This window comes from Mastigoproctus giganteus, chromosome 7, assembly GCF_048544385.1.
Source record: "Mastigoproctus giganteus isolate SK-2022 chromosome 7, ASM4854438v1, whole genome shotgun sequence".
Classification (NCBI taxonomy): domain Eukaryota; kingdom Metazoa; phylum Arthropoda; class Arachnida; order Uropygi; family Thelyphonidae; genus Mastigoproctus; species Mastigoproctus giganteus.
Window position 1 is genome coordinate 159879690 of NC_143581.1, and position 24886 is coordinate 159904575.

A 24886-nucleotide genomic window follows, 5' to 3' on the forward strand; every position below is an offset into this window, starting at 1 on the left:
TCATACAGAGGGACAGTGACATCCTTCTGCCTAATTGCAGAGGCCTTATAAATTATAGACAGGACACCATTGTCTTCTTAGTTACTGTTTGCATAGCATGACAAATTTCATATCTAATTTTAACATAATCTCTATCAGGGGCTAAAGTTGATGTTGTAGAACAGCTATCATCTTTTAAGGGCAAAAAGGTGATATTATTATTATTATCATTAGCCATGTGGTGCAAGGAAGCCTGAGGCTTATGCTGCACCAGCAAAATAATTCCCGAGTTACCCTGAGAGAGAGAGAGAGAGCGAGAGAGAGAGTAAGTAAGTAGAAAGGAATCACCATAGAGAAGAATGATGATATCCAGCTCAGGACCCCGGGTGTGTGGAGCCCATACTCACCAGATGTGAGCCCCTGTGGTGATTGTTGTACATATTGGTACTAATGATATTAAGAGTAGGAAATCTGAGGATTTACTTAACAAGTACAGGCAATGTTGATTAGGAATAAATTTGAAAATGTCTGCAATCATGTACTCTTTACTGTCATGTCTGCCCAGACATGATGATAGGGGAGAGTTTCGGCTCTGAAGAGACTGTATAAGGCTCATGGGGTAGAATTTTTCTCAGCATAATTTGTGCTTGTTAACAGGAGAGACTGTTTTTATAGGGATGGAATGCGCTTAAATAGAAGGGGTGGAAAAATATTTATCAATGCTATTAAGACAGTGTTAGGTGGGTAAGAAAACTCTTCTAAATTGAAGTGGGGGGATACATGGACTAATATATTAACAGCATTTGGCTGGCACAAGTGAGAATGGTTCTTGTGCTGCTTCTATTGGGACATACCACAGCCTGAAAAGTGAGGTGTCAAAGATTACAAGGTGATCATCTTGGGACAAGCAAATACACGTGTTATATTAGAATTAATAATAGCAAAAACAGCTGCATGTACAAATAATGTTATTTAGCAAGCAAGTGTACACTAATGCTAGGAATGTAGTAAATGAATTTGATGAAATTAAAGTACTAGTTAAGTCATCAAATGCAGACATTATAGGGATCTTGGAGATGTGGTGATATTCAGACAGAAGTAATGTGGAATTTGAATATGGTGAGTGAAATCTGTCCAGGACGGACAGGCAGGATGCAGGAGTGGGGATTTTCTTGGTTAAGAAACAAAATCTAAGGCAGTGCGACCAATGTGGGTGGACAGTGCAATGTTGAGTCAGTTTTGTGTGACATAAACACTGGGAAAACTAAAATGAGTATTGGAGTCTGGCATAGGCCAAATGACTCTCCACATGTTGACTGGAACTTGTGGTTTGGTCACTCACAGAGTAGCAGAAATTTTCTAGATGTATTGGGTGACTATTTTCTACAGCAGCATATTAGAGAGGCAATATTCTTGATCTGATTATTAGTAATGACCCATCAGGCATTAAAAATATGCAGATGAAGTAACCACTAAGTGGTAGTGATCTTGATGCGGGATATACTTCCTTAAAGATATAACTGTTGCTAAGGTAGGGGTGGATTTTGGTTTTGTAAAGGCATTGGTCTTAGAGAGTTTTAAATTCCTTTCAGTGGAACCAGTAGATGATATTACCATCTACAAATTCTAAATGGAGGCACTCAGGGAAGTAATGATAGAAGCTACTAAGATTTTTATGCCAACTATTAGATACTGTTCAAGGTTTAGTAAGTGACATGAAATTCTAAAGGAAGTGTAAACTAGTCTGCAAATCAGGTCACTGGGGGGGGGGGGAGGCAAGCTAAGGCAGATTGTGAGAAGTCCTTGGCTAAGAATGCAAAACAAAATAGCAAATTTCTTTCCTTATATTAACACTAAAAGGAAAGAGATATGAAAGACATAGCTAATCATGATCTTCTCCAGGTTGCTGACAAACTGAATAAATACTTTGCTTTCACATCTTGCTCCTATATACGAAGAAGTTTTTGGGGATGGGAACACCAGAAGTACACCAAGTTATAACTGGGAGCTAAATATATATATATATTCTTGTTTAATAATTTTGAAAATGAATACAGTCATTAACAGGAGAGACTGCTTCTACAGGGATGGGATACACTTAAATAGAAGGGAGTGCAAGAGTGTTTGCTGATGCTGTCGAGGCAGTGTTGGGTGGGTCGGGAAAACTGTTAGTTTGGGGGATTCACAGACTAAAAGATTAACAGTAGCCGTAGGCATGGGTGAAAGTGATTCTTGCACTGCTTCTATTAGAATAAGCAGCAGCCTGGAGGGCGGGGTGCTAGGGTTTTCAGGGACTGGTGTGAGCGATCATGGAACAAATAAAAACATGGACTGCGTTAGGGTAACTAAGAGTAAGAACAGGTACATGTATACTTGCATGTACACCAATGCTTAGGAGTATTGAAAATAAATTTGATGAATTTAAAGTGCTAATCCAGACATCAAAGGTGGATATTGTTGGGATATCAGAGCTATCCCAACTTATATCTGGTGTCACACAGATATAAGTAGTGAAGAATTGGAATTTGGGGATTGAATTGTGTACAGAAAGGATAGATGGGGTAGGAAGGGAGGAGGGGTTATGCTGTTAGTTAAGAAATGCATAAAATCTAAGGAAGTGCATCGAGTTGACATAGATGGACAGTGCAATGTTGAGTCAGTTTGGTGTGACATAAGCACTGGGAAAGTAAAAATGAGAGTAGGAGTGTGTTATAGGCCTAATGACTCTGATGGGTACAATTGTACTCAATCGAACCACTGTATAGAGAAATAGAGTTGGCCATTAAATCAGAATGTCTTATAATGGGGGATTTTAACTTCTCAGATATTGACTGGAATTTGTGGATTGGTCACTCACACACTAGCAAGACTTTTGTGAATTTGTTCCATGATTGTTTTCTGCAGCAGCATAGCAACCAGAGAGAGTAACACTCTTGATCTGGTTATCAGCAGTGATTATTTGTGCATTAAGAATTTTCAGATAAAGGAACCACTAGGTGGCAGTGTTCACAGTGTACCGATGTGGGATTTACTTAAAGATATAACTACCATCAGGAGTAAAGGGGGGTGTTTGCTTTTGTAAAAATGACTACAGTTGTCTCAGACAGTTTTTAAATTCTATACAATGGGACCAACTGATGCTACAAGCAACAAATTCTAAATGAGACGCATTCAAAGAATTAATTGTGGAAGCTACTAGGCTTTTCATACCGATTCAGAAATACTGTTCAAGGTTTAGGCCTAAATGGATGTCAGATGAACTAATGAGACACGTGTCAGAGAAGAAAAATGCATGGGATGCATATAAATTATCAGGCAACACAGAAGCGTATGGTAGATATAAGCTAGTCTGTAATCAAGTCACAAAGGAGGTAAGGCAAGTGAAGGCAGATTATGAGAAATCTTTGGCAAAGGATGCTAAGAAAAACAGCAAGGACTTCTTTACCTATATAAATTCTAGAAGGAAGAGGATGAATCAGATTGGTCCACTTGATATTGATGGTTAAACCGTTGATGATCCTGCTCAGATAGCTGACAAACTGAATGAGGAATTCTGTAGAGAAGTGGAGGACAGAAGCTTATTAAACTCTAACAGGGAGCTTAAAGATTTTGTAATAACTGACAGCAAAGTTGAGGAGAAATTGTTGAAGTTAAACATACGAAAGGCACCTGGGGTGAATGGGATTTCTCCAGTTATATTAAAGGAGGCAACAAAGGAAGTAAGCAAACCCTTATCCATAATTATGAGAGCATCCTTGTACTCAGGGGAAGTCCCCACAGACTTGAGATGTGTAAATGTATCCCTAATCCACAAAGGAGAATCAAAGGGTGGCATGAGTAATTACACACCTGTTAGTTTAATTTCTTTGATTTTTTTTTTCTGAAATTTTTCTCAGACTGGTCTGTGCTTGTTAACAGGAGAGACTGCTTCTACAGGGATGGGATACACTTAAATAGAAAATCTGCAAGAATATTTGCTGATGCTATCGAGGCAGGTTAGGTGGGTCGAAAAACTACTAGCTTGGTGGAATACACGGACTAATAGATTAACAGTAGCGGCTGGCAGAGGTGAAAGTAATTCTTGCACTGCTTCTACTGAAAGGCAATTGAGCAGCAGCCTGGAAAGCAAGGCAATGGGGATTTCCAGGACTGCTGGGAGTCATAGTGGAACAAGTAAATACATGGGCTGTGTTAGGGTAACTAAGAGTAGAAACAGGTGCATGTATACTTTTGTGTACACCAATGCTAGGAGTATAGTTAATAAATTTGATGAGCTTGAAGTGCTAGTCAAGAGATCAAAGACAGATATTGTTGGGATATCAGAGATGTTCCGTCACACAGAGATAAGCAGTGCAGAATTGGAATTTGGAGAGTACAATGTGTACAGAAAGGATAGACAGGAAGGGAGGAGGGGTTATGCTGTTAGTTAAGAAACACAAAATCTAAGGAAGTGCATCCAATTGATGTTGGTGAGCAATGCAATGTTGAGTCTGTTTGGTGTGACATAAGCACTGAGAAAGGAAAAATTAGAGTAGGCATGTATTATAAGCCTAATGAATCTGATGAGTATAATGAGCAATTGTGCAGAGAAATAGTGTGCCAGTAAATCAGAGTGTCTTATAATGGGGGATTTTAATTTTCCAGAGATTGACTGGAATTTGTGGGTTGGTCACTCACACACTAGCAAGGCTTTTGTGGATTTATTGGATGATTGTTTTCTACAGCAGCATGTTCGGGAGGCAGCTAGAGGGAGTTAATACTCTTGATCTAATTATCAGTAGTGATTCTTCATGCATTAAGAATCTGCAGATAAAGAAACCACTAGGTGGCAGTGATGACAGTGTGCTGAAGTGGGATTTATTCAAAGAGTTAACTACCATGACGGGTAAAGGGAAGGGTTTTTGCTTTCGTAAAGGTGACTGTGGTGGTCTGAGACAGTATTTAAATTCTATACGGTGGGACCAACTGATGATGTTACCAACAGCAAATTCAAAATGGGAAGCATTCAAAGAAATAATCTTGGAAGCTACTAGGCTTTTCATACCAACTAAGAAATATTGTTCAAGATTTAAGCCTAAATGCATGTCAGATGAAGTAATTAGAAATGTGGCAGAGAAGAAAAATGCAGGGAATACAAATAAATTAACAGGTGACACAGAAGCCATGATAGATATAAGCTAGTCTGTAACCAAGTCACAACGGAGGTTAGACAGACAAAGGCAGATTACGAAAAATCTTTGGCAAAGGATGCAAAGAAAAACAGTAAAGAGTTCTTTACTTATGTAAACTCTAGTAGGAAGGGGATGAATCAGATTGGTCTACTTGATATCGATGGTTCAACTGTTGCTTATTCTACTCGCTTAGCTAATAAACTAAATGAACATTTTACCTGTACATACATTCATACATGAGGAGTTATTCCGGGAGGGGAATGCCAGAGGTATATTAAATACGGGCAGTGAGATAGTTGTTGTTGTTGTTGTCAAATTTGTTGGTGCGTCAGCAACTTAGGCTATAATGCACCAGTGAGATAGATAATCTTATAATAACTGAGAGTGAAGTGGAGGAGAAATTGTTGAAGTTAAACATAAGAAAGGCACATGGGTTGGATGGAATCTATTCAATTATATTAAATAACTGCAGCAAAGGAAGTAAGCAAACCCTTAGCCATAATTATGACAGCTTCCTTGGACTCAGGGGAGTCACCCATGGACTGGAAATGTGACCCCAATCCACAAAGGATGATCAAAGGGAGACATAGGTAATTACAGACCTGTTAGTTTAATTTCTGTTCCAGGGAAATTAATGGAGGCACTGGTTAAAGAAGCACTGCAGGATCATCTAGACAAGACTGCAGTAATAGTTAAGACACAGCATGGGTTTGTCAGAGGGAGGTTTTGTCTGACCAATTTGATTGAATCCTATGATGTAGTCACAAAGGAACTGGATGCAAAGAATAACTTTGATATCTTATATTTGGATCTTAGAAAGACCTTTGATACTGTTGCACAGTGGCATTGGAAGGAAATTGTTGCTATGGGTAAATGGATGGTTGAGTGGGAGAAGACAGAGTGGTAATCAATGGACACGGCTCTTCGTGGAGTAATGTTATTAGTGGAGTCCCTCAGGGTTCAGTGTTAGGTCCATTGCTGTTTTCTGTATTTATAAATGATATTGTTGATGGTATATCAGGCTTATTGTACAAGTTTGCAGAATATACAAAGGTTGGCAGGGTTGTTAATGACAGTACGCTGCTGTAACAGGATATAGAAAATTTGAGCAGATGGGCTGAGAGCTGGCAAATTAAATTTAACATTGACAAATGTAAAGTACTGCATATGGGAAGCAGTAACCCCAAAGTAATGTATCAACTGTGTGGTACTACACTGAAAGAGGTAGAGAGTTAAAAGGATCTGGGGGTAATTGTGCAGGCAGATATGAAGTTTTCTGAGCAGTGTAGACAGTCTGCAAGAGTAGCTCATGGTGTCTTGTCAATGATATACAGGAATTTTTCTAGTAGGGATAAGGAGGTGATTACCCCCTTGTATAAGGCAATGGTCAGGCCACCCCTAGAGTACTGTATACAGGTCTGGAGGCCTCATTTTAAGAAGGATGTAGAGCTGTTGGAACGAATACAGAGAAGCACACAAGATTAGTGAATGGAACAAAGGGTTGCTCTTACGAAGAAAGGCTTAAGTTTTGCAAATTACATTGTCTGGAGACTAGGCACCTGCGAGGTGATCTGATTGAGTTGTATTTTTGGAAGGATTTACAGTTGCTTGAGCAAGTACAGAGAAGGGCAATAAGATTGGTGAGGGGAACAAAGGGATCCTCTTACCAAGAAAGGGTTAAGTTCTGCAAATTGCAGCAGCTGGAGACTAGGCACCTGCAAGGTGACGTCATGCCTTCTATATCCTCGACTATGTCATTTACAAAAATGAGAAACAACAGTGGCTCAAAAGCCGATCCTTGAGGGGTCCTACTCCCAATGTTACACCAATCTGAAGAATATCCATTAATCACAGCCATCTGCCTTCTGCCCTGCAGCCACCCAGCAATCCATCTTAGAATATTTCCAGTAATCCAAACCTTTCCAGCTTATACAGTAACCTCTCATGAGAGACTAAGTCAAATGCTTTGCTGAAATCCAAATAAATTACGTTGAAATTATTTCCTACATCCAGCTCAGAATCACCTACTAAGCGAGTTAAACATGTTTTTCCTTTAACAGAAACATGTTGTATGTCCTTCTTAATGCCATATCTATCTAAATATGCCTGGATTGCACTCTTAATCATTGCCTCTAAGATTTTCCCTACCATTGGAGTTAGACTAACCGGTCTGTAGTTACCAGCTTCATTCTTAGGACTGCTTTTATACAGGGTGATTCAGGAGGAATAGTAAATATTTTGGGAGGTTATAATATCGATTATTGTGAGTAAAAAAGTTCATATAAACAAATGTCCAATTCTCAGATACAGCTATTTGAAACTGGCTCACACAGCTCCCTGAATCAGACTTGACCAAGAAGCAATTATAACCTGATGCTGTTTGGTGTTAGAAGTGTTGTTAAGAATGCTGCACATCTTCACACATGCTGAATATGCCATTTGTCTACAGTTTTTGTGGTGGAAGTGCTACTGCTGCTTGTAGAGAATACCGTTGATGGTTTCCTAACTGCAGAATACCGGATTCAAGAGCGTTTACACCAAACTGCGTGATACTGGTACAGTTCCCAGCACTCATATTTCTTCTGAACTTGCAAGTGAACAAGATGTGGATGAAATAGAACACATTCTTCAGTCTCCAGAATGTAATCCTACTATTAGCACACGAAGAATTTCTACGTGTATCGGCGTTCCACAGACAGGAGTATGGTGAACATTATATCCATTTCACATACTGCGGGTGCAACACCTTCAACCAGGAGATGACACCCAGCAATTGAAATTTTGTTGGTGGGTAAATGCTAATCGCCAATTAATTCCACTAATACTGTTCAGCAGTGAAGCTACTTTCACCCGTGACGGTATCAACAACACCCATAACTCTTGTAGGTTGTCAGATGAAAATCCACATGCCACCATAGAAACAAATTTTCAACATCGTTTCTCTGTATGTGTGGTGTGGTATCATTGACAATCAGTTGATTGGACCTGTTGTGTTAGAAAATCATCGTACAGGGCCCATTTACCTAGAATTTCTGCAAAACGAACTTCCACTACCATTGGAGAATGTTCCCTTGGCTACAAGGATTGGTATGTACTTTCAACATGATGGAGCTCCTGCACATTATACCCATCTGGTGATACAATATCTAAATCGAAGTTTCCCTGAATGATGGATCAGCCGTGGTGGTCCATCCTGTTCATTGGCCACCAAGGTCTCCAGACCTCACTCCGTTAGATTTTTGTTTGTGGGGTTGGATGAAAAGTGCAGTATACAAAGAAAAGATGAATACAAGAGATGAACTGCACGCTCGCATTTTGGATACTGCTGCTCTCATAAAGGAAGGCCAAGACTACCTCAGAAGAACAACACGTCATATTACCACAAGAATTGCAAAGTGCATTGAAGTTGGCAGTGGGATTTTCGAACATTTATTGTGAACTGTAAAAAATTGGTCACTTATCTGTGTTTTGTATCATTCAAAAAAGTCAATAAATACAAACAATAAGTCATTTATTGTTCTTTAATACCTCTCATAATGGCTTTGTGTGCTGCAGTTTCAAACAGCTGTATCTCCATATCCATTGTGAATTGGACTTGTTTATATGAACTTTTTTACTCAGAATAATCGATATTATAACCTCCCAAAATGCCGACCGGGCTAGCCGAGTGGGTAAAGTACCTGCCCGGCAACCCAAAGGTCGCGGGTTCGATTCCCGCCTCGGGCTTGGATCAAAGTACTGCAAAAACCTTGGGAGGTGCAATATGGCCACAGAAGCCGATGCGCCAACAACTACCAAAATCAAATCAAATCCTCCCAAAATATTTACTATTCCTCCTGAATCACCCTGTGTATTGGCGATATGTTGGCAGTCCTCCAGTCCAAAGGAATCTTCTTCCGAGTCAAAAGATGCCCCGTCATTATCCACAATGGTTCATTACACTCCCTGGTGATCTCCCTCAAAGCTATCGGGTATATGCTATCAAATCTGGGAATATTACTTGTCTTTATGCATAAAAGTTTTTCTAATAACAAAATCACTAATTTCATATGGCTCAGCCTCACTCGTATTGCCTCTTCTCAGCATGAAGGGTCTTTCATTAATAAAGACTGATACAAAGTACCTATGCAATTCATCCGCAACATCATCTGGCTTATCTAAGACTTTCCCACACCCAGTGCACAATGGTCCAATCTGATTAGCTTTCTTCTTTGTTGTATTCACATACATGAAAATTTTTTTGTCCTCATTCTTTGCTCCCCTAACCAATGCTTTCTCTTACATAGCCTTGACTTCCCTAACCTTATTTTTGGTACTATTACAAATTGTAGCTGTTGTAGGCTTTGGTACTGTTCATCACTGTGTAACTGTCCCGTGCTGTCTTTTTCTGTCTATTTGGGTGCTTCCGTAGCCAGGTGGGCAGGAGCAGCAGTGCGTAGCACACACTTCTTGATTAGACCGGGGTTCGACCCCGTGACCACCAAATACGGAGGATGCGGAAGGGTCAGGCAATGACCATCTTATATCCATGGAGCAATATGGCCTTAGTTGCTAATACTCCTAAAAACCAAATAACAACAACTCTGCTCTGTTTGACTGGCCAGCTCTTCATTCATCCATTTTGGGGTCCTCTTCCTGCAGTATTTTCTTAATGGTATATATGCATTCATGGCTTCTGTGATTTTGCTTTAAAGGTGTTCCGTAATTTAAGTTTATTCACCATCACTCTGCAGTCTGCCCAACTAATAGATGCCATATAGTACATTAACCTACCAAAGTTTCCTCTTCTGAACAAATGAAGTTAAAAACCGTGCCTTTACCTTTAACTACTGCATCATCTTTATTCATCTTCCAACTGATGATTGAATGATGATTTCTTAACAAAGGTTCCTTTACTTTAAATCTTGTGATGTCATCTAATTTGTGAGTAATGCTGAGGTCAAGAATATCTCTAACATGCTGGTACAAATAATAATTATCTGGTTTATTTAATAATTTTTTTCCTGTGATGAGTTTCCCTCCCACTTATTCCAATCAATCTGGGGCAGATTGAAGTCGCCCATAATAAGACATTTGTGCTTGCTTTGCCTATATCATCTGCATGTAGAGACTCTTGTCATACTCTTCACAATTTTACAGTCTGCCCACTGTCATTGTACTTTTGCTTCCAACTAACTCACACCACACAGATTCTATGCTGGCAGATGTAACTTTAGACTCGGCAAAAGTTCTTTTCATGCTCAGGCTTCTTTTGATAAGAAGCATGGCCCATCCACCCCTTCTATCTTTCCTAAATACATTATACATACCATGGTCCCTGTGGCAGGGCTGGAAACCTGGGAAGAAAAGCTCTTACTCCCAGGGCTAAAGGAGCAAACACGAGTGATCCAAACATCACAACCACAGATCCCAAAGATCTGACTCCTTTGAGTCAGAAAAATTAGGACAATTAGACTATTGTAACTAAAAGGCAAAAAAAAAAAAAAAAAAAAATGACATTGCTTCATGCACCTACTTTTATTGTCTTTCATTCTGTGACAGAACAGCTATTAGGTAAATTGTTGCCATTATCATCCAGAAATGTTTAGAAAGTATGGCTGGAACACCTAAAAATGCCAAGTGAATAAAATCAGGCAACACTCTAGTCGAGACAGCAAATGCCAAACATGCAGAAAGACTGCTTCAAATGAAAACATTTGGTGAGATCCCCAGTAAAGGTCTCTCCCCATAATATGCTAAATACATCAAAAGGAGTAATTTCTGAATGGGAAATCGATTATCCAGGAATTTTTTTTTTACCATCTGTCCCAGAAAATCGAGAGTCTACTGTACATTTAAGAAAATGAGATGTGCAGGCATCTAATTTATAGAATGATGAACATGAGCTTACTACAACAAAAGAGGTGAAGCCAAAATTTTTATTGGCTGGTTACTTCAAGAGTGATAAAAGAGAAACTGTCAGACGTACTGGCTCACATGATGGCTTAACATTCTATCTTTTCTCTACTTCCATTGATATCAGAAAAGGATTGATCATGACAGGTTTTAGTGATTTACCCAGATCACCAGTAACCATTCAAAAAAAAAATGGTTCTGAATTACAGCAGTCATATTTGAAAATGGTAGTAAATGAAATAGCTCAACTTAAATCAGAAGTTAAAAGATTTAGTCTGACTTTTGACGAGTGTACATCAATATGCAATAGACTGTATTTAAATATAGATGTTCAATCTGTTGGAGGAATTTTGTGGAATATTGGACTAGTGCATATGTACGGTAGTATGCCAGCAGAGAATTGCTTAGAACTTGTAGAAAAAATGTGAATACTGTCTCTGTCTTTCTAAAGTTGTAATTTATGTGACAACAGATGGTGCATCAGTTATAACCAAATGTAGTGAACAGCAGTGAACAGCAGCTTTGTTTGGTCCATGGTATACACTTAGCAGTAACAGACGTACTTTATAGGCCAACAGTAAATGAAGAAAAATTTTTGAATACCAGTTTCCCTGTTTCATAAATTAAAAATAACGAAATACTGGTATTAAGATTTTGACTGGGTGAGCCCTACCGGATAATTAATCAGAAACTAGCACAAAAATACCAGCTGATCAAAGAAAGTTTATTGTATTACAAGTATGAGGCTCTGGCCATACTAAAGACCTCTACTCACAGACTATACTGGGATCATGTCATAATAATGGACAAGACAATTCTGCACAACAGATCAGACATAAACCTCATTGACAAGAAGGAAATGGCTATGTTTTATGTTTTACTCTTTTTCATTTGAAATCAAAGGGTATTAAATTAATGTATAAGTACTGTCCAGTTATTAATATTAAGTGAGCTAAATAAGAATTCAACACATACACTATGCTCTCCACAACGTAACTGCGTGCATGAATTTTCACTAGACAAGCGTAGTGGCTGCGCGGCGACAAGAGCAGTCACGTGTTTCAATGGATTTGTAATAAGCATGTGCAGAGGGGCACATAATAATAATATTTAGATTTTGACTAATCTATTTTTTATATATATTTAAAATTCGTTGTGATCGACCAAAATTAAAACCGCAATCGACTTGTTGGCCACCCCTGACCTATAGGATAGTAAGAGGAACTATTGTTGGTCGAGGAACTCTGAACTCTCCTATAGGAGAGTTCCTCGACCAACAATAATAATAGTAGTAACTGAACACAACCAATCACCCAATGCACTTGGTACCAGTACCCATCACGGGGTGGGAAAAAATCCCATAAAAGAAAGTTTTTATTATTTAAAAAAATTTTTTATAATAATAATAATAATGTCTCCTGGATTTCTGCTGCAAACATCTACTCTTAGATTAAAGTTTAAGTCCTATTTGTCATAACAAATCAACCTATCTAAGTAATCTTGGTGTAGTATGGGCTAGTTTTGATTGTTAACTACTCTTCCTACCTTCAAATTATTGACAAACATTGATAGCTTCCCCTTTATTTCCACATCAGTATCATTAAGGTAGATTAAAAATAGGAATGGCCCTTAGCACTGATTCCTGACAGGCTATTTGCTATGCTATTCCACCCCTAATCCATTGAACGATCAAGGGGGAATGATTCCCAAATCTAATTATTACCACATTAATATTTCTAATGGATTGATATGCAGGTAACCCTCATACAAAACGATAGTTTGGTTCCTACAAAATCTCATGTAATTCAAAACAGTATTATACGTGACTAAGAACCAGTACAAAAAGGATGGTTACGTTCCAAAAGCTAACAAAAGTACACTTTTTTTTTATAACTATTGGAAACTTAATTTTTATAGTAGTAATAACTTAATATTTTAACTTTATTTTTATAATAGTAACTTAAATAGTAATAACTAAACAAACATCTTACCTTAAAAACTGTGATACTTATATGTCAGATAATGTAAGTTCATTTAATTTTCTTCCTCTTCATCGCTGCTAAGCACAATCGCTTCTGCGGCATCTAGATTTCATGTACCTTCTGCTCTCTTTAAAAGTCACGAACTGCACTCTTCGAAGTCACAATTTTTTATGGTCTCAAACAAACACAATTTCAATAGCACAGAACCTAACCCAGGGATTTCCTAACAAAATTCAGTGAACCCCTACTTTAAAGATATAAAGCACAAATTTAACTTTATTACCTTACCAATTAAAGTTAAATGATATGTGAAAATTGGAAGAATATTTTCAAGTTAGCAAAATAAAAATAAATTTATGCTTACATATATAGCTTAATTAATACATACTGTAATATGTGCATACTAACTAATTGATATTTCTGTTCACTGACTTTTTTTTTTTTTTTTGGTTGTAAAATTTGAAACAGTAAAAGTGATAAGCAACTAATAACAAAGAACACAACATGCACAAGTTGCAACAAACACAATACGCACAAGTGAGATATGGAGTAATGTGTTTCTGAAAATTTATATATATTTTTTTTATGATTGAATATTTCGTGGAAGGGGAAACAAGTTTCACCATAATAATGTGAAAACCCACAGAATTCCAGATATCGGTACTATAGCAAATGCATGGAGATCAAGTTTACTACCCATTTATAATTGATTATACTAACAGAAAAGCCCAATAAACCGGAAACTGCAAATTGTTTTATTGTTTTATGGTAGGGAACTCCAGAAATGTGCTTTGGAAAAATATCACCAAGGCGATAACGACTAGCCAGTCAACGGCAGGGATTCACAAAAAGGAATGGAAATGTTGAAAATTGCATCTAACATAATAGCAGGATTTTCCCAGCACAAAAGCTCAAAAATACTGTGTTAGAGTGAAACTGTGTTATATAAGTACTGTGTTGTGTGAGGATTTCTGCAATTTATCAATCGTATTAGAGCAAAACCATGTTGTAGAAGTACAGTGTTATGCGGGGGGTTGCCTGTACATTCATATGGGGCATTTTTTTAGTATAATAAGGTGTATATTGTCCAGCCCTGGAGTTTTACCTTCCCTGTCTCAGTGGCTTTTCTGGTAGAAAGAATAAAATTACGTTCTGAATTTCACTCTTTCTTGATTTGGTCTGAAGACAGGATTCAGCATGAAATCCAGAAATATTTCTAGTTTATACGCAGTTGCAGTGTGTGAAAGTTTAGCTTACTTATAGTAAACTGTAACCCTTTGTACAAAATAAAATTCACTTAACAATTCACGTGGTTTAATTAACATTATTCATATATTCCACTAATTCTTCAAAATTTTTAAGTTGAATTAGATTTCTGTGCATGTCAATTATCACTATTTAAATTGATTATGGAGACTGATTATTGGAGTAAATAGAAGATTACTTATACTAATATTTTTAGCACTGCCATATTTATAACATTTTGTAATCCCATATGGTTCTCTGTAATTTTTTATTTTCAGTGCCTGAAGATCACAAAACAGATAACAAGGGAAATGAAATGCTTGAACGTGTTGGTCACGTATCCACTAAAATGAGAAACAGAATGTACAAGCATATTATTACTCAACTGTGCAGTGTACAAAAATACAGTGAGGAAGCCTTTTCCAGATTCACTTCACTGTTAGGCTTGGTAAGTGTGTTTGTTCAAATAATTGTAATGGTGATTTACTTTATATAAGCAGTAGCGATCACTTAGAATTCAAATATAGATAATGATAGTAATATCTTTATTTATAGAGAAAGTTCAAATTGTAATTCTCCATACAGATTACCAGAGGAGTCTTACAAAAAATAGAAAATTCAAAACACATAAATCATATACAGGGCGTCTCAAAAATATTGGTACAAACACTTAGGGGAGGTAGGTAACATCTAAAGGAATGCGAATCGCATAGGAACTGTCGCACTGGAAACATCACGGGAAAGTAGTAGCAGGGGCACAAGAGGCAGAAATGACACAAGACAGTAATTAGTGGCAAACATTTATTTGACATAATATTAACAATGGAGTACAAGATGGATAGGCGCCTCCGTAGCCAGGTGGGAAGGAGCAGTAGTGTGTAGCACACGCTTCTTGATTAGACCGGGGTTCGAACCCGTCACCACCAAATATCCCGGAGCAATATGGCCTTAGTTGCTAATGCTCCTAAAAAGCAAACAACAACGAGATGGATGCATTTCATGATGTTACAACAGATGCTCGAAGGTTCCAACATGAGACGCAATGCATGCGTGACACTGATGCAGCATGGATTGGCGGACACGGTCGAACACACCTGGAGCTTCTTTGACAACAGCAGCAGCGCAGACGAGTCTCACCACGAGATCCATTTCCGATACATGATAGATTTGAGGGCTCCCCACAGAAAGAAATCAAGGCTCGATAAATCAGGTGAGCGTGGGGGCCAGGCAACGGGTCCACTACGGCCAATCCATCAATGCCCAAAACGCCTGTTGAAATGGTCACGAACACACCTTCCATAATGGGCAGGCACCCCATCATGTTGAAACCAAATGTTGTGTCTCACATTTGCTGGAACATCGTCAAGTAACCCTGGTAGAACTTGTTCAAGAAAGATCTGATATTTAGCAGAGTTCATGCAGGATGGTAACAGGTATGGGCCGACTAAGCAGTCACCGACCATACCTGCCCACACATTTATTGCAAAGCGATGTTGTGCCGCATGGGGGCGCACACCGTGTGGGTTGTCGTGTGCCCACACATGAGCATTGTGCTGATTGAAAGCCTTCCCAAGTGAAATAAGCCTCATCCATTAACAAAACATAGGATGGAAAATTCAAGTCTTGAATACTTTCTTGGAGAAATCACTGCACAAAAGCCACACGTGCAGGATGAGCTTGGGGGAGCAGTAACTGAACCCTTTGGAGATGAAAGGGATGTAAGGAATCATCATGCCAATAATAAAAATCTACTAACATTCTAACAGGACAGCGTACATATATATATATATATATATATATATATAGTGGTTTTGTACCAGTCTGAAATTAAAGTACGCATGTTAGCTAATGAAGAAAGAAAGTGTTTAATACAAACCGGCCTCCGTAGCCGAGTGGGCAGGAGCGGGAGTGCAGTAGCACACGCTCTTTGAGTAGACCGGGGTTCAAGCCCCTGACTGCTGAATACGGTTGATCTGCCAACCCGCACTGGACCAGCGTGGCAGATTATGGTCCATTTCCCTCAGCATGAATTGTTGAGGAGGCTTCCATCGTGCAGTGGGTTGATAATGGCTGCACTTTACTTTTTTTTACATACCATTTTGGTATTGAAATGTATAAATTTAAATGAAGTTTAAATTGTTATGTACCAAGCACATTTTTTAATGTTCTACACGGCAGCTTAATATATTCAATGAGTAATAAAGGATTAGTCAAAATTTAACAAAGTTCACTTTTTTGAAAGATTACTGTCACTGGCATTGTAAAATTAACCCAATTACTAATCACACATACAACAAAGAATTTATTCAAAAACAAGTAGTAAACAAATAGTATAATTATCAAGTGATTATATCCCACAGATAAAAGAAGAATTTTACACACTGCAGTGTATAAAGGGTTTGGGTTTTCAAGTTTTGATTCAATAAAGCAGCTGATTCAATTAATTAGTGAGTTCTATTAGCAGAGCCCACTATACTAAATTTTATTGAATTTGTTTTTTGCAGCTAAAAAAAACTAAGGTACAGTAAAATAAAAAATTCTACTATGTACCCTTTAAAACCATTTTACATACCTCTGGGGATATGCACACCATACTTTGGGAAATACTGTTGTAGAGCAATTATCATCTTTCAAGGCCAGAAAAGATGATGTTGTTGTACACATTGGCACTAATAATATTAACCTTCTACTGAGGGAGATTAATATCATTACTGCTACAATAAAAATATAACATTAGCAGGTGCATTGGTGAACATTTTACACACTTGTTATGCTTAGAATAAAAGCATGAAATAATTCAACATTGTTCACTTTTTGAAGCCACCTTTATTTTTAATCTGTTAGGAGCACAACTGTAAAAAATCATCCATTTTTGGTATTGAATACATTTAAAAAAATTTTTTTTTTAAACAAAACCACTTGTGACATGCTTTATACATGCACTTTGGATGTGTTTTCGTGACTTATTAATACCTGTAAGTGAGTGTTATTTTTGCTGTTAGCAAGCAAAACATAAAAGGAAAAAAAATCTAAAAATTTGCTCATAATTGGATAATGATGATAAATGTCAACAATATCTGATGCAAGGCGAAGCATTGGCATTGTGATACAATATGATTAAATGTGGAGCCAGCATACTCGATGATTAGGCAATAAAAAAGTTGCGAATATTAAATTCATGTTTTAGAAATTTTGATAATTTATAGAAGATATGCTTAATAAAGTCTAAAAAACATTTTCTTTTATTTTTTATTATAAAATTTCTTTACTAACAAAACAGTGATATACATTGAAATTCAAAGCAATAGTGAAGGAATATTAAAATTCACATTGATGTCACTTTAATAGATATTTTTATTTTCAAATTTAAATTGTTTTGGTAGACTTTTACTGCCAATATACCTGATAAAGAGTTAAGAGTAGAAGGTCTGAAGATTTACTTAACAGGTATAGGGCAGTGTTGAGAAAAATTCACAAGTTAGGATTAATGAAACTGTTTACAATTCTGACCAGACATTATAGCAGGGAGTACATGATGAGAGCCATGTCATTCAATTTGGCCCTGGACAGACTGCAAGACTTATAGGGTAAAATTTGTCTCAGCTTCATTTGTGCTTGTTAACAGAAGAGACTGTTTTTACAGAGGAATATGGTCGATCTGCTAACCCATACTCGACCAGCAGATTATAGTCCATTTCCCTTAACATGAATTTTGAGGAGGCTTCCATCCTTCAGTGGGTTGATAATGGCTGTAGTTTTTTTTTATGCTTATATAGAAGGGACACAAAACTATTTGCTGGTGCTATTGAGATAGTAGTGTTAGGTGGTTCAGGAAACTGCTAGCTTGAGTGGATACACAGACTGTTAGTTTTACAGCAGCCATAAGCAGAGGTGAATTGATTCTTGTGCTGCTTCTATTGAAACACACAGCAGCCAGGAAAAACAAAGTGTGGGGGATTACATCGCCTGCTGCCAGCTCTCATGGGACAAGCAACTACATGGGATGTGTTATGGTTACTAGGACCAAACCCAGGTGCACCTATACTTGCTTGTATAGTAATGCTAGGACACAGTAAGTAAATTTGAGCAATCTGAAGTATTAAATATAACCATTGTAGAGATATCAGAAACACAGTGCCACTCAGGTATAGGGAATGTGGAATTGAAAAATGGAGAGCACAAGTTTTATAGGAAAGACAGTTCTGCTGTTTGTAAAGAAGCACAAAGACTTAGGTGCACTTGCTTGACATAGGTGGACAGTGTAATGGGGAATCAGTTTGGTGTGACATAAGTACTGGAAAAATAAAAATGAGATAAGGGTAGGTTATAGGCTATATGACTGTGATGAGTATAATGAAGAGCTATTCAGACAAATAGAGTGATCCAATAAATCAGAATGTCTTATAATGGAGAATTTAATTGCTTAAGTGACTGAAACTTTTGGGCTTTTTGTCAGCATTATACAGGGTGTCTCAAAAATACTGGTACAAGCGTTTAGGGGAGGTAGGTAATATCTAAAGGAATGTGAATCGCATAGGAACCCATAACCAGAAACGTCACCGTAAGTCAGTAGACGGCGCTGTTCATCAGTTCCCGAGAGGGAAATTTTCAATGTTTTGTTCACGGATGAGGCTTATTTCACTCGGGAAGGCTTATTCAATCAGCACAATACTCGTGTGTGGGCTCACGGGAACCCACACAGTGTGCGCCCCCACGTGGCACAACATCGCTTCGCAATAAATGTGTGGGCAAGTATGGTCGGTGACTGCTTAGTCGGCCCGTACCTATTACCATTCCGCATGAACTCCGCTAAATATTGGATCTTTCTTGAACAAATTCTACCAGGGTTACTTGACAATGTTCCAACAAATGTGAGACGCAACATTTGGTTTCAACATGACAGGGCACCTGCCCATTATGGAAGGTGTGTTCGTGACCATTTGAACAGACGTTTTGGGCATCGATGGATTGGCCGTGGTGGACCCGTTGCCTGGCCCCCCCACGCTCATCTGATTTATCGAGCCTTGATTTCTTTCTTGTGGGGGGCTCTCAAATCTATCGTGTATGAATCGCCTGTGGAGACGGAAATGGATCTCGTGGTGAGACTCATCTGTGCTGCTGCTACTGAAGGTGTGTTCGACTGTGTCTGCCAATCCATGCTGCGTCAGTGTCATGCATGCATCGCGTCTCGTGGTGGTACCTTCGAGCATCTGTTGTAACATCATGAAATGCATCCATCTCATGCTTTATTTGACATAATATTAACTCCATTGTTAATATTATGTCAAATAAATGTTTGCCACTAATTACTGTCTTGTGTCATTTTTGCATCTTGTGCCTCTGCTACTACTTTCCCGTGACGTTTCCGGTTATGGGTTCCTATGGGATTCACATTCCTTTAGATGTTACCTACCTCCCCTAAACGTTTGTACCAATATTTTTGAGACACCCTGTATAACTCACTCACACAAAATGTTTTGGATTTATTGGAAAACTGCTTTCTACACCAGCATGCTGGAAAGGCAACAAGGAAAAGCAGTGATGTTAGTATGGGTCAAATTGGCAAAGAAGCTTTGGACTTTTGCTGCACTGGCCAAACCAGAAAAAAAAGAAACAAAAAAAAAAAAAAAAAAAACATATATATATATATATATATATATATATATATATATATATATATATATATATATATATTGTGTGTGTGTGTGTGTGTGTGTTATTTCCATTATTTGAGAGGTTTCTGTATAATTGCTTTCGTAATTTGTGTGCAACTACTCACCTATCTGCATTGAGAGATAGTAAGAATATCCTGATTTCGCCTCGTGTTAGCTAAACAGCCAGACAATGACATAACTATAATACACAATATGTACACAAAACATTAAAAAATATATATATATAAAATATAGAAAATTAATAACTTATGTAAAGTTAACTGAACAAGAACTAATTAATGCCATCTATACATATCTAGATAGAACATCACATCAGTCTTATTATATATTTTTTGTATAGTTTAAGTACAATTCGTAAAATAGGTAAGATATATTTCATATGGTATAAGCTGGTAGCTACTTAACCCTATAATAGCTGTAACTGGTCCATGAGGCCAAACCTAATAAAGGAAGATCATTAGTCAAAGCAAAAGAAAAAAATATAACAAATAATAAAACATAATAATAATATATATCAAGTCAATTATAGGTAATAGGACACATTGAAAGGGACTTTATCGAGGGCTAACCCTTTCAATACGTCTCCTACAATTAACCCGGCTATCGGTTTCTGATATCATCTGCCTGTTTAACACGGTCAAAAGGTAATTCATGCGATACATGGATAAGTATAATTAAGGTTGGACAATAATTTTGATGTTAACAGGCTGGATGACTTTAGCCCAACCGATAGCTAAGACAGCAAAAGCATATATTAAGGAAGAAGAGAAATAAATGAGAACCAATATCCTTCAATTAATATCAAATTAATAGGTACAAAAGGAGCATAAGCTAAAAAAGGAGAACGGATTCAAGGTTTAAGAATAGCAATATTACCTCAATCCCCTCAAATTACTCTAATAGTTCATGAGGTAAGAAAAATAGAAGATGATAGTAAAAGTTAAAAGTAAAAGGAAAGCTATAATGAGCTTTCTCTTTACTTTTAACTTTTACTATCATATTCTATTTTTCTTATCTCATGCATTTTTCTTTGAAGATGGTGAAGATGTCACTTCCACGTGTCCTGGCAGTAAGGGTACCCAAAGCCAGTAACTCCTTGTGACAATAAAAATCTGCAGTTATAACATTAATAAAAAATAACACCAGTAATGTCAGTGGATTCATCCAAGGTGATTGAATAATAAATATCTTTGCTTTGGCATATTGCATGAAGCTGTTCTGTTATATTACAGGCTAATTCATGTTGCCGATCAGTTATGGTCCTCCTTGAAAGAGGTAGTTGTTTGTAATTCTTAACCTTAGCTGAATCTAGACCCTTGAACATCTGTTCAAGGGTCTCCTAGTTTAACATATTTATTGTCTTTATGAGTCACATAATGCTGATATGCATTGTATTTCTTCACTGTTGACAATATGGCATCACAGAGCAAACACAATTTTATTGTTCACTGCAATGACATAATATTCAATTCCCATTCACTACTCTCTTTTCTTCCTTTAATGCTCTTTTCTTATTTCTTGACATAATTGGGTTACCAGTAAAAATTTAAAATGAAATACACGGATTGATTGAAGATTCAATTTTAAAGGAAACAAGCACTGGAAACCGATGGCATCAAGGAGAATGACTGGAACATACTGATAGCAGTCAGCGAGATGAGTCATCACTAATAAGAAAGGCAACGTTGCCAAATGATGTTCAGTTTCAAGTGGAAGTGATGCCATATCATCTATATGGGAAACAATAATATTCTTTAAAGATTAGTGAATTAGATAAATGCTTTATTTTATATTTATTTTAATATATAATTCATTATTATTTCCCTTAACTAGAAAAGTCAATGCATACATTTACTTTAACATTTTACAGTTCTTTCTGAAGCTCTCCAGCCTGTAACGTGAATCACTGGGTGTTGCCAGTTACCAAGTTGCCATTGGCAGGCCTTTCGCTAACTACACAGTTATCGATATAAATAATTTTACCTCTTCACTTTTTTTTGTCCTCTATCATGCCTTTTATGTTTATTTTGATAATGTATGGCATAAATGTAAACTAATTTATATCAGGAGAATAACAATATATATAAAAAAGAGAATGGATAAAATTTACCTTAAAAAGATTTTGAGTTTGGTGCAGAGCCAGCCTGAGGCATGGGAGACCAGGGCAATTGCCCAGGACCCTGCACTTGCTGGGGGCCCCATGCTCGTACAATACACAATACAAAATGGTTAATGAAGTAATTATTATAAATTATACAGTTTTGCACAAAATCAATAAGAAATGAAAGAATTGTTCTTGTGTGATGTGGCGGTCTCTGATTGGTCAATGTGTCAGCTATGTGATAATTGCTAATTGGTGTTTACTGACACGTGACCAATGCCCTGATTGGTCTATACTTGTCATGCGTCAGCTCAGCTAATGGTGTATTTTAAAGAATATTTTGTGTCTTAAGCAACTCCTTCAAAGTGGCTTAAGTTTTTGCGCTTGGTTTACTTGGTTTACCTGTCTTTCGTTATTTATTCATAGTGCTTATTTAAATCTTCTCTTGTACCAGTGTGGTTCCTCCTATGACTGTTGCCTCATTCCACCTTTATTCCATATATAGATTGTCATAATTTGGTAAGTTAGTGTTATTTTATGTTTATGTTTAATAAATTATTTAATCTGCGAATGACTATACCATGAGTGTGACAATCAAAAACGCATTTGCATGAGATTTAATAATATTATTGCATATGTTATATGAAGAAAAGTTTTTTGCATTTACAGTAAAATGGGCAAGCGGGATAGAGACCAGAATCATAAATATCCTAGTGGATCTGAAAAAAGAAAAAAACTGGCAAAGAAACAAGAAGGAGCATCTAAATCGAAAAATGCAATATTGAAATTTGTTACTGTATCAAATTTGGAAACACCGTGCAATGACAACAAGCTCAGTGTCAAGACTATGCCAATGACACCATTGGTAGCAGTTACTAGTGAAGAAGAAATAGGAGATCAAGAAAAAAAAGAATACACGAGAGAAAAAAAAATAGAAGATCATGAAATAAAAGAACACGCAAGAGAAAAAAAAATAGGAGATCAAGAAATAAAAGAACACAATGAAGCACAAGGCAAAAATGAAGCTTGTGAAGCCCATTCCGGTGTTGGTATCGATGAAAATTTTTGCTATTGAAGATCCAGCAACTTGGCCAAAATATATAATATCTGACCAAATGAGAACATTAATAATTAAAAAAGGACCAGTTCAAATAAAATCTGATAATTTTCCAAAAAATAGCAATGGAAGATGCTTTTCCAAATACTACTATTATACAAAGCAGTTACCAAATGGTGAAATTCAACAATGATGGTGGTTAATATACTCATCAAGTTCGGACAGCATATGGTGTTTTGCCTCTAAACTCTTTTATTATTTGTAAATCGCTTTTTGTAGCAAAGTATTTAATGATTGGTCTCACCTAAATCTAAGAATTCCAGATCATGAACAGTCACCAGTTCATTGCAAATGTATGAATAGTGTAATCAAAAGGGAACTAAATTTAATTAAAGGAACATCACTAGATGCGAGAAGTGAAAAACTTGTAAAAGAAAAGACGGAAGAATTACGTCAAGTATTTGCCAGGATTATTGGAGGAATTATCTGATTGGCAAAGCACAATTTAGCATTAAGAGGAACAAGTGACAAACTTTTCAACCCCATTAATGGACATTTTCTTGGCCTTATGGAACTGATTTCCAAATTTGATCCAGTTTCAAAAACCACATAAATAATTACTTAGAAAGACAAAGCACTGATTGCAAAAAATATATTACATATTTTCCCATAGAATACAAGATGAATTAATTTAATTAATTGGTTCAAAAATAAAGCAAACTATTGTAGACATGATAAACTCATCTAAATACTATTCTGTTTTACTTGACTGTACTCCAGACACACGCCAACAAGAATAGTTATCAGTTGTATTCAGGTTTGTGTATATCAAAGAGTGGCGTCTCCGTAGCCAGGTGGGCAGGAGCAGCAGTGCGTAGCACACGCTTCTTGATTAGACCGAGGTTTGAGCCCGTGACCACCAAATACGGAGGATGCGGAAAAGTCAAGGAATGACCACCACATATTCCCGGAGCAATATGGCCTTAGTTGCTAATGCTCCTAAAAAAAACCAAAATGTTAACGATACAACTGGAAAGGGATTAATTTTAATAATTAATAATGCCTTTAAAAGCATCATTAAAAGAATTATGCATACCAATTGAAATTGTCAAGAACAAGGATACGACAATGGGTCAAACATGAAAGGTATCAGTAAAGGAGTTCAGGTGTGGTTTTTGAAGGAAACCTTGTTTTGGATGATATTGCCAAATCTTCCGAACTTGGAGTAAAATTTTTCAAGACAATACAACGAATATATACAGGGTGATTCTAAGTTATTGTTGGGGTTTCCATAGCCTATAATTTTCAAACAGGAAACAACAAAATATAACTGCTTACGGAATATGAAAGTGTAACTCAAAACGTTTTATTTGTCAACGCTGTATTCGCTGCATTGATGTCTGGGAGAGATCGACGGCATTACTTCAAAATGGTTTATTAATAAATTATTAAGGTTTGAAAATGGCAGAAGGCTATCAAATTGTAGCAGGATACTTAATGATTTTGTAATAACTGAGAGCAAAGTGGAGGAGAAATTGTTGAAGTTAAACATAAGAAAAGCACCTGGGGTGCATGGGATCTATCCAGTTATATTAAAGGAGGCGGCAAAGCAACTAAGCAAACCCTTAGCCATAATTATGAGAGCATCGTTGGACTCAGGGGAGGTTCCCACAGACTGGAGATGTGCAAATGTATCCCGAATTCACAAAGGGGGATCGAAGGGTGACATGAGTAATTACAGACCAGTTAGTTTAACTTCTGTTCTAGGTAAAATAATGGAA

General features: G+C 37.1%; 1 protein-coding gene across 1 annotated transcript in view; it reads left to right on the forward strand.

The window, feature by feature from the left end:
• LOC150083287 (lipid storage droplets surface-binding protein 2-like) overlaps positions 1 to 24886 on the forward strand; it is a 143227-nt gene that overhangs the window by 103707 nt on the left and 14634 nt on the right. The window contains exon 6 of the mRNA XM_090378464.1: positions 14551 to 14720. Coding sequence (XP_090234590.1) covers positions 14551 to 14720 — 170 coding nt within the window. The remainder of the gene's footprint in view (positions 1 to 14550; positions 14721 to 24886) is intronic.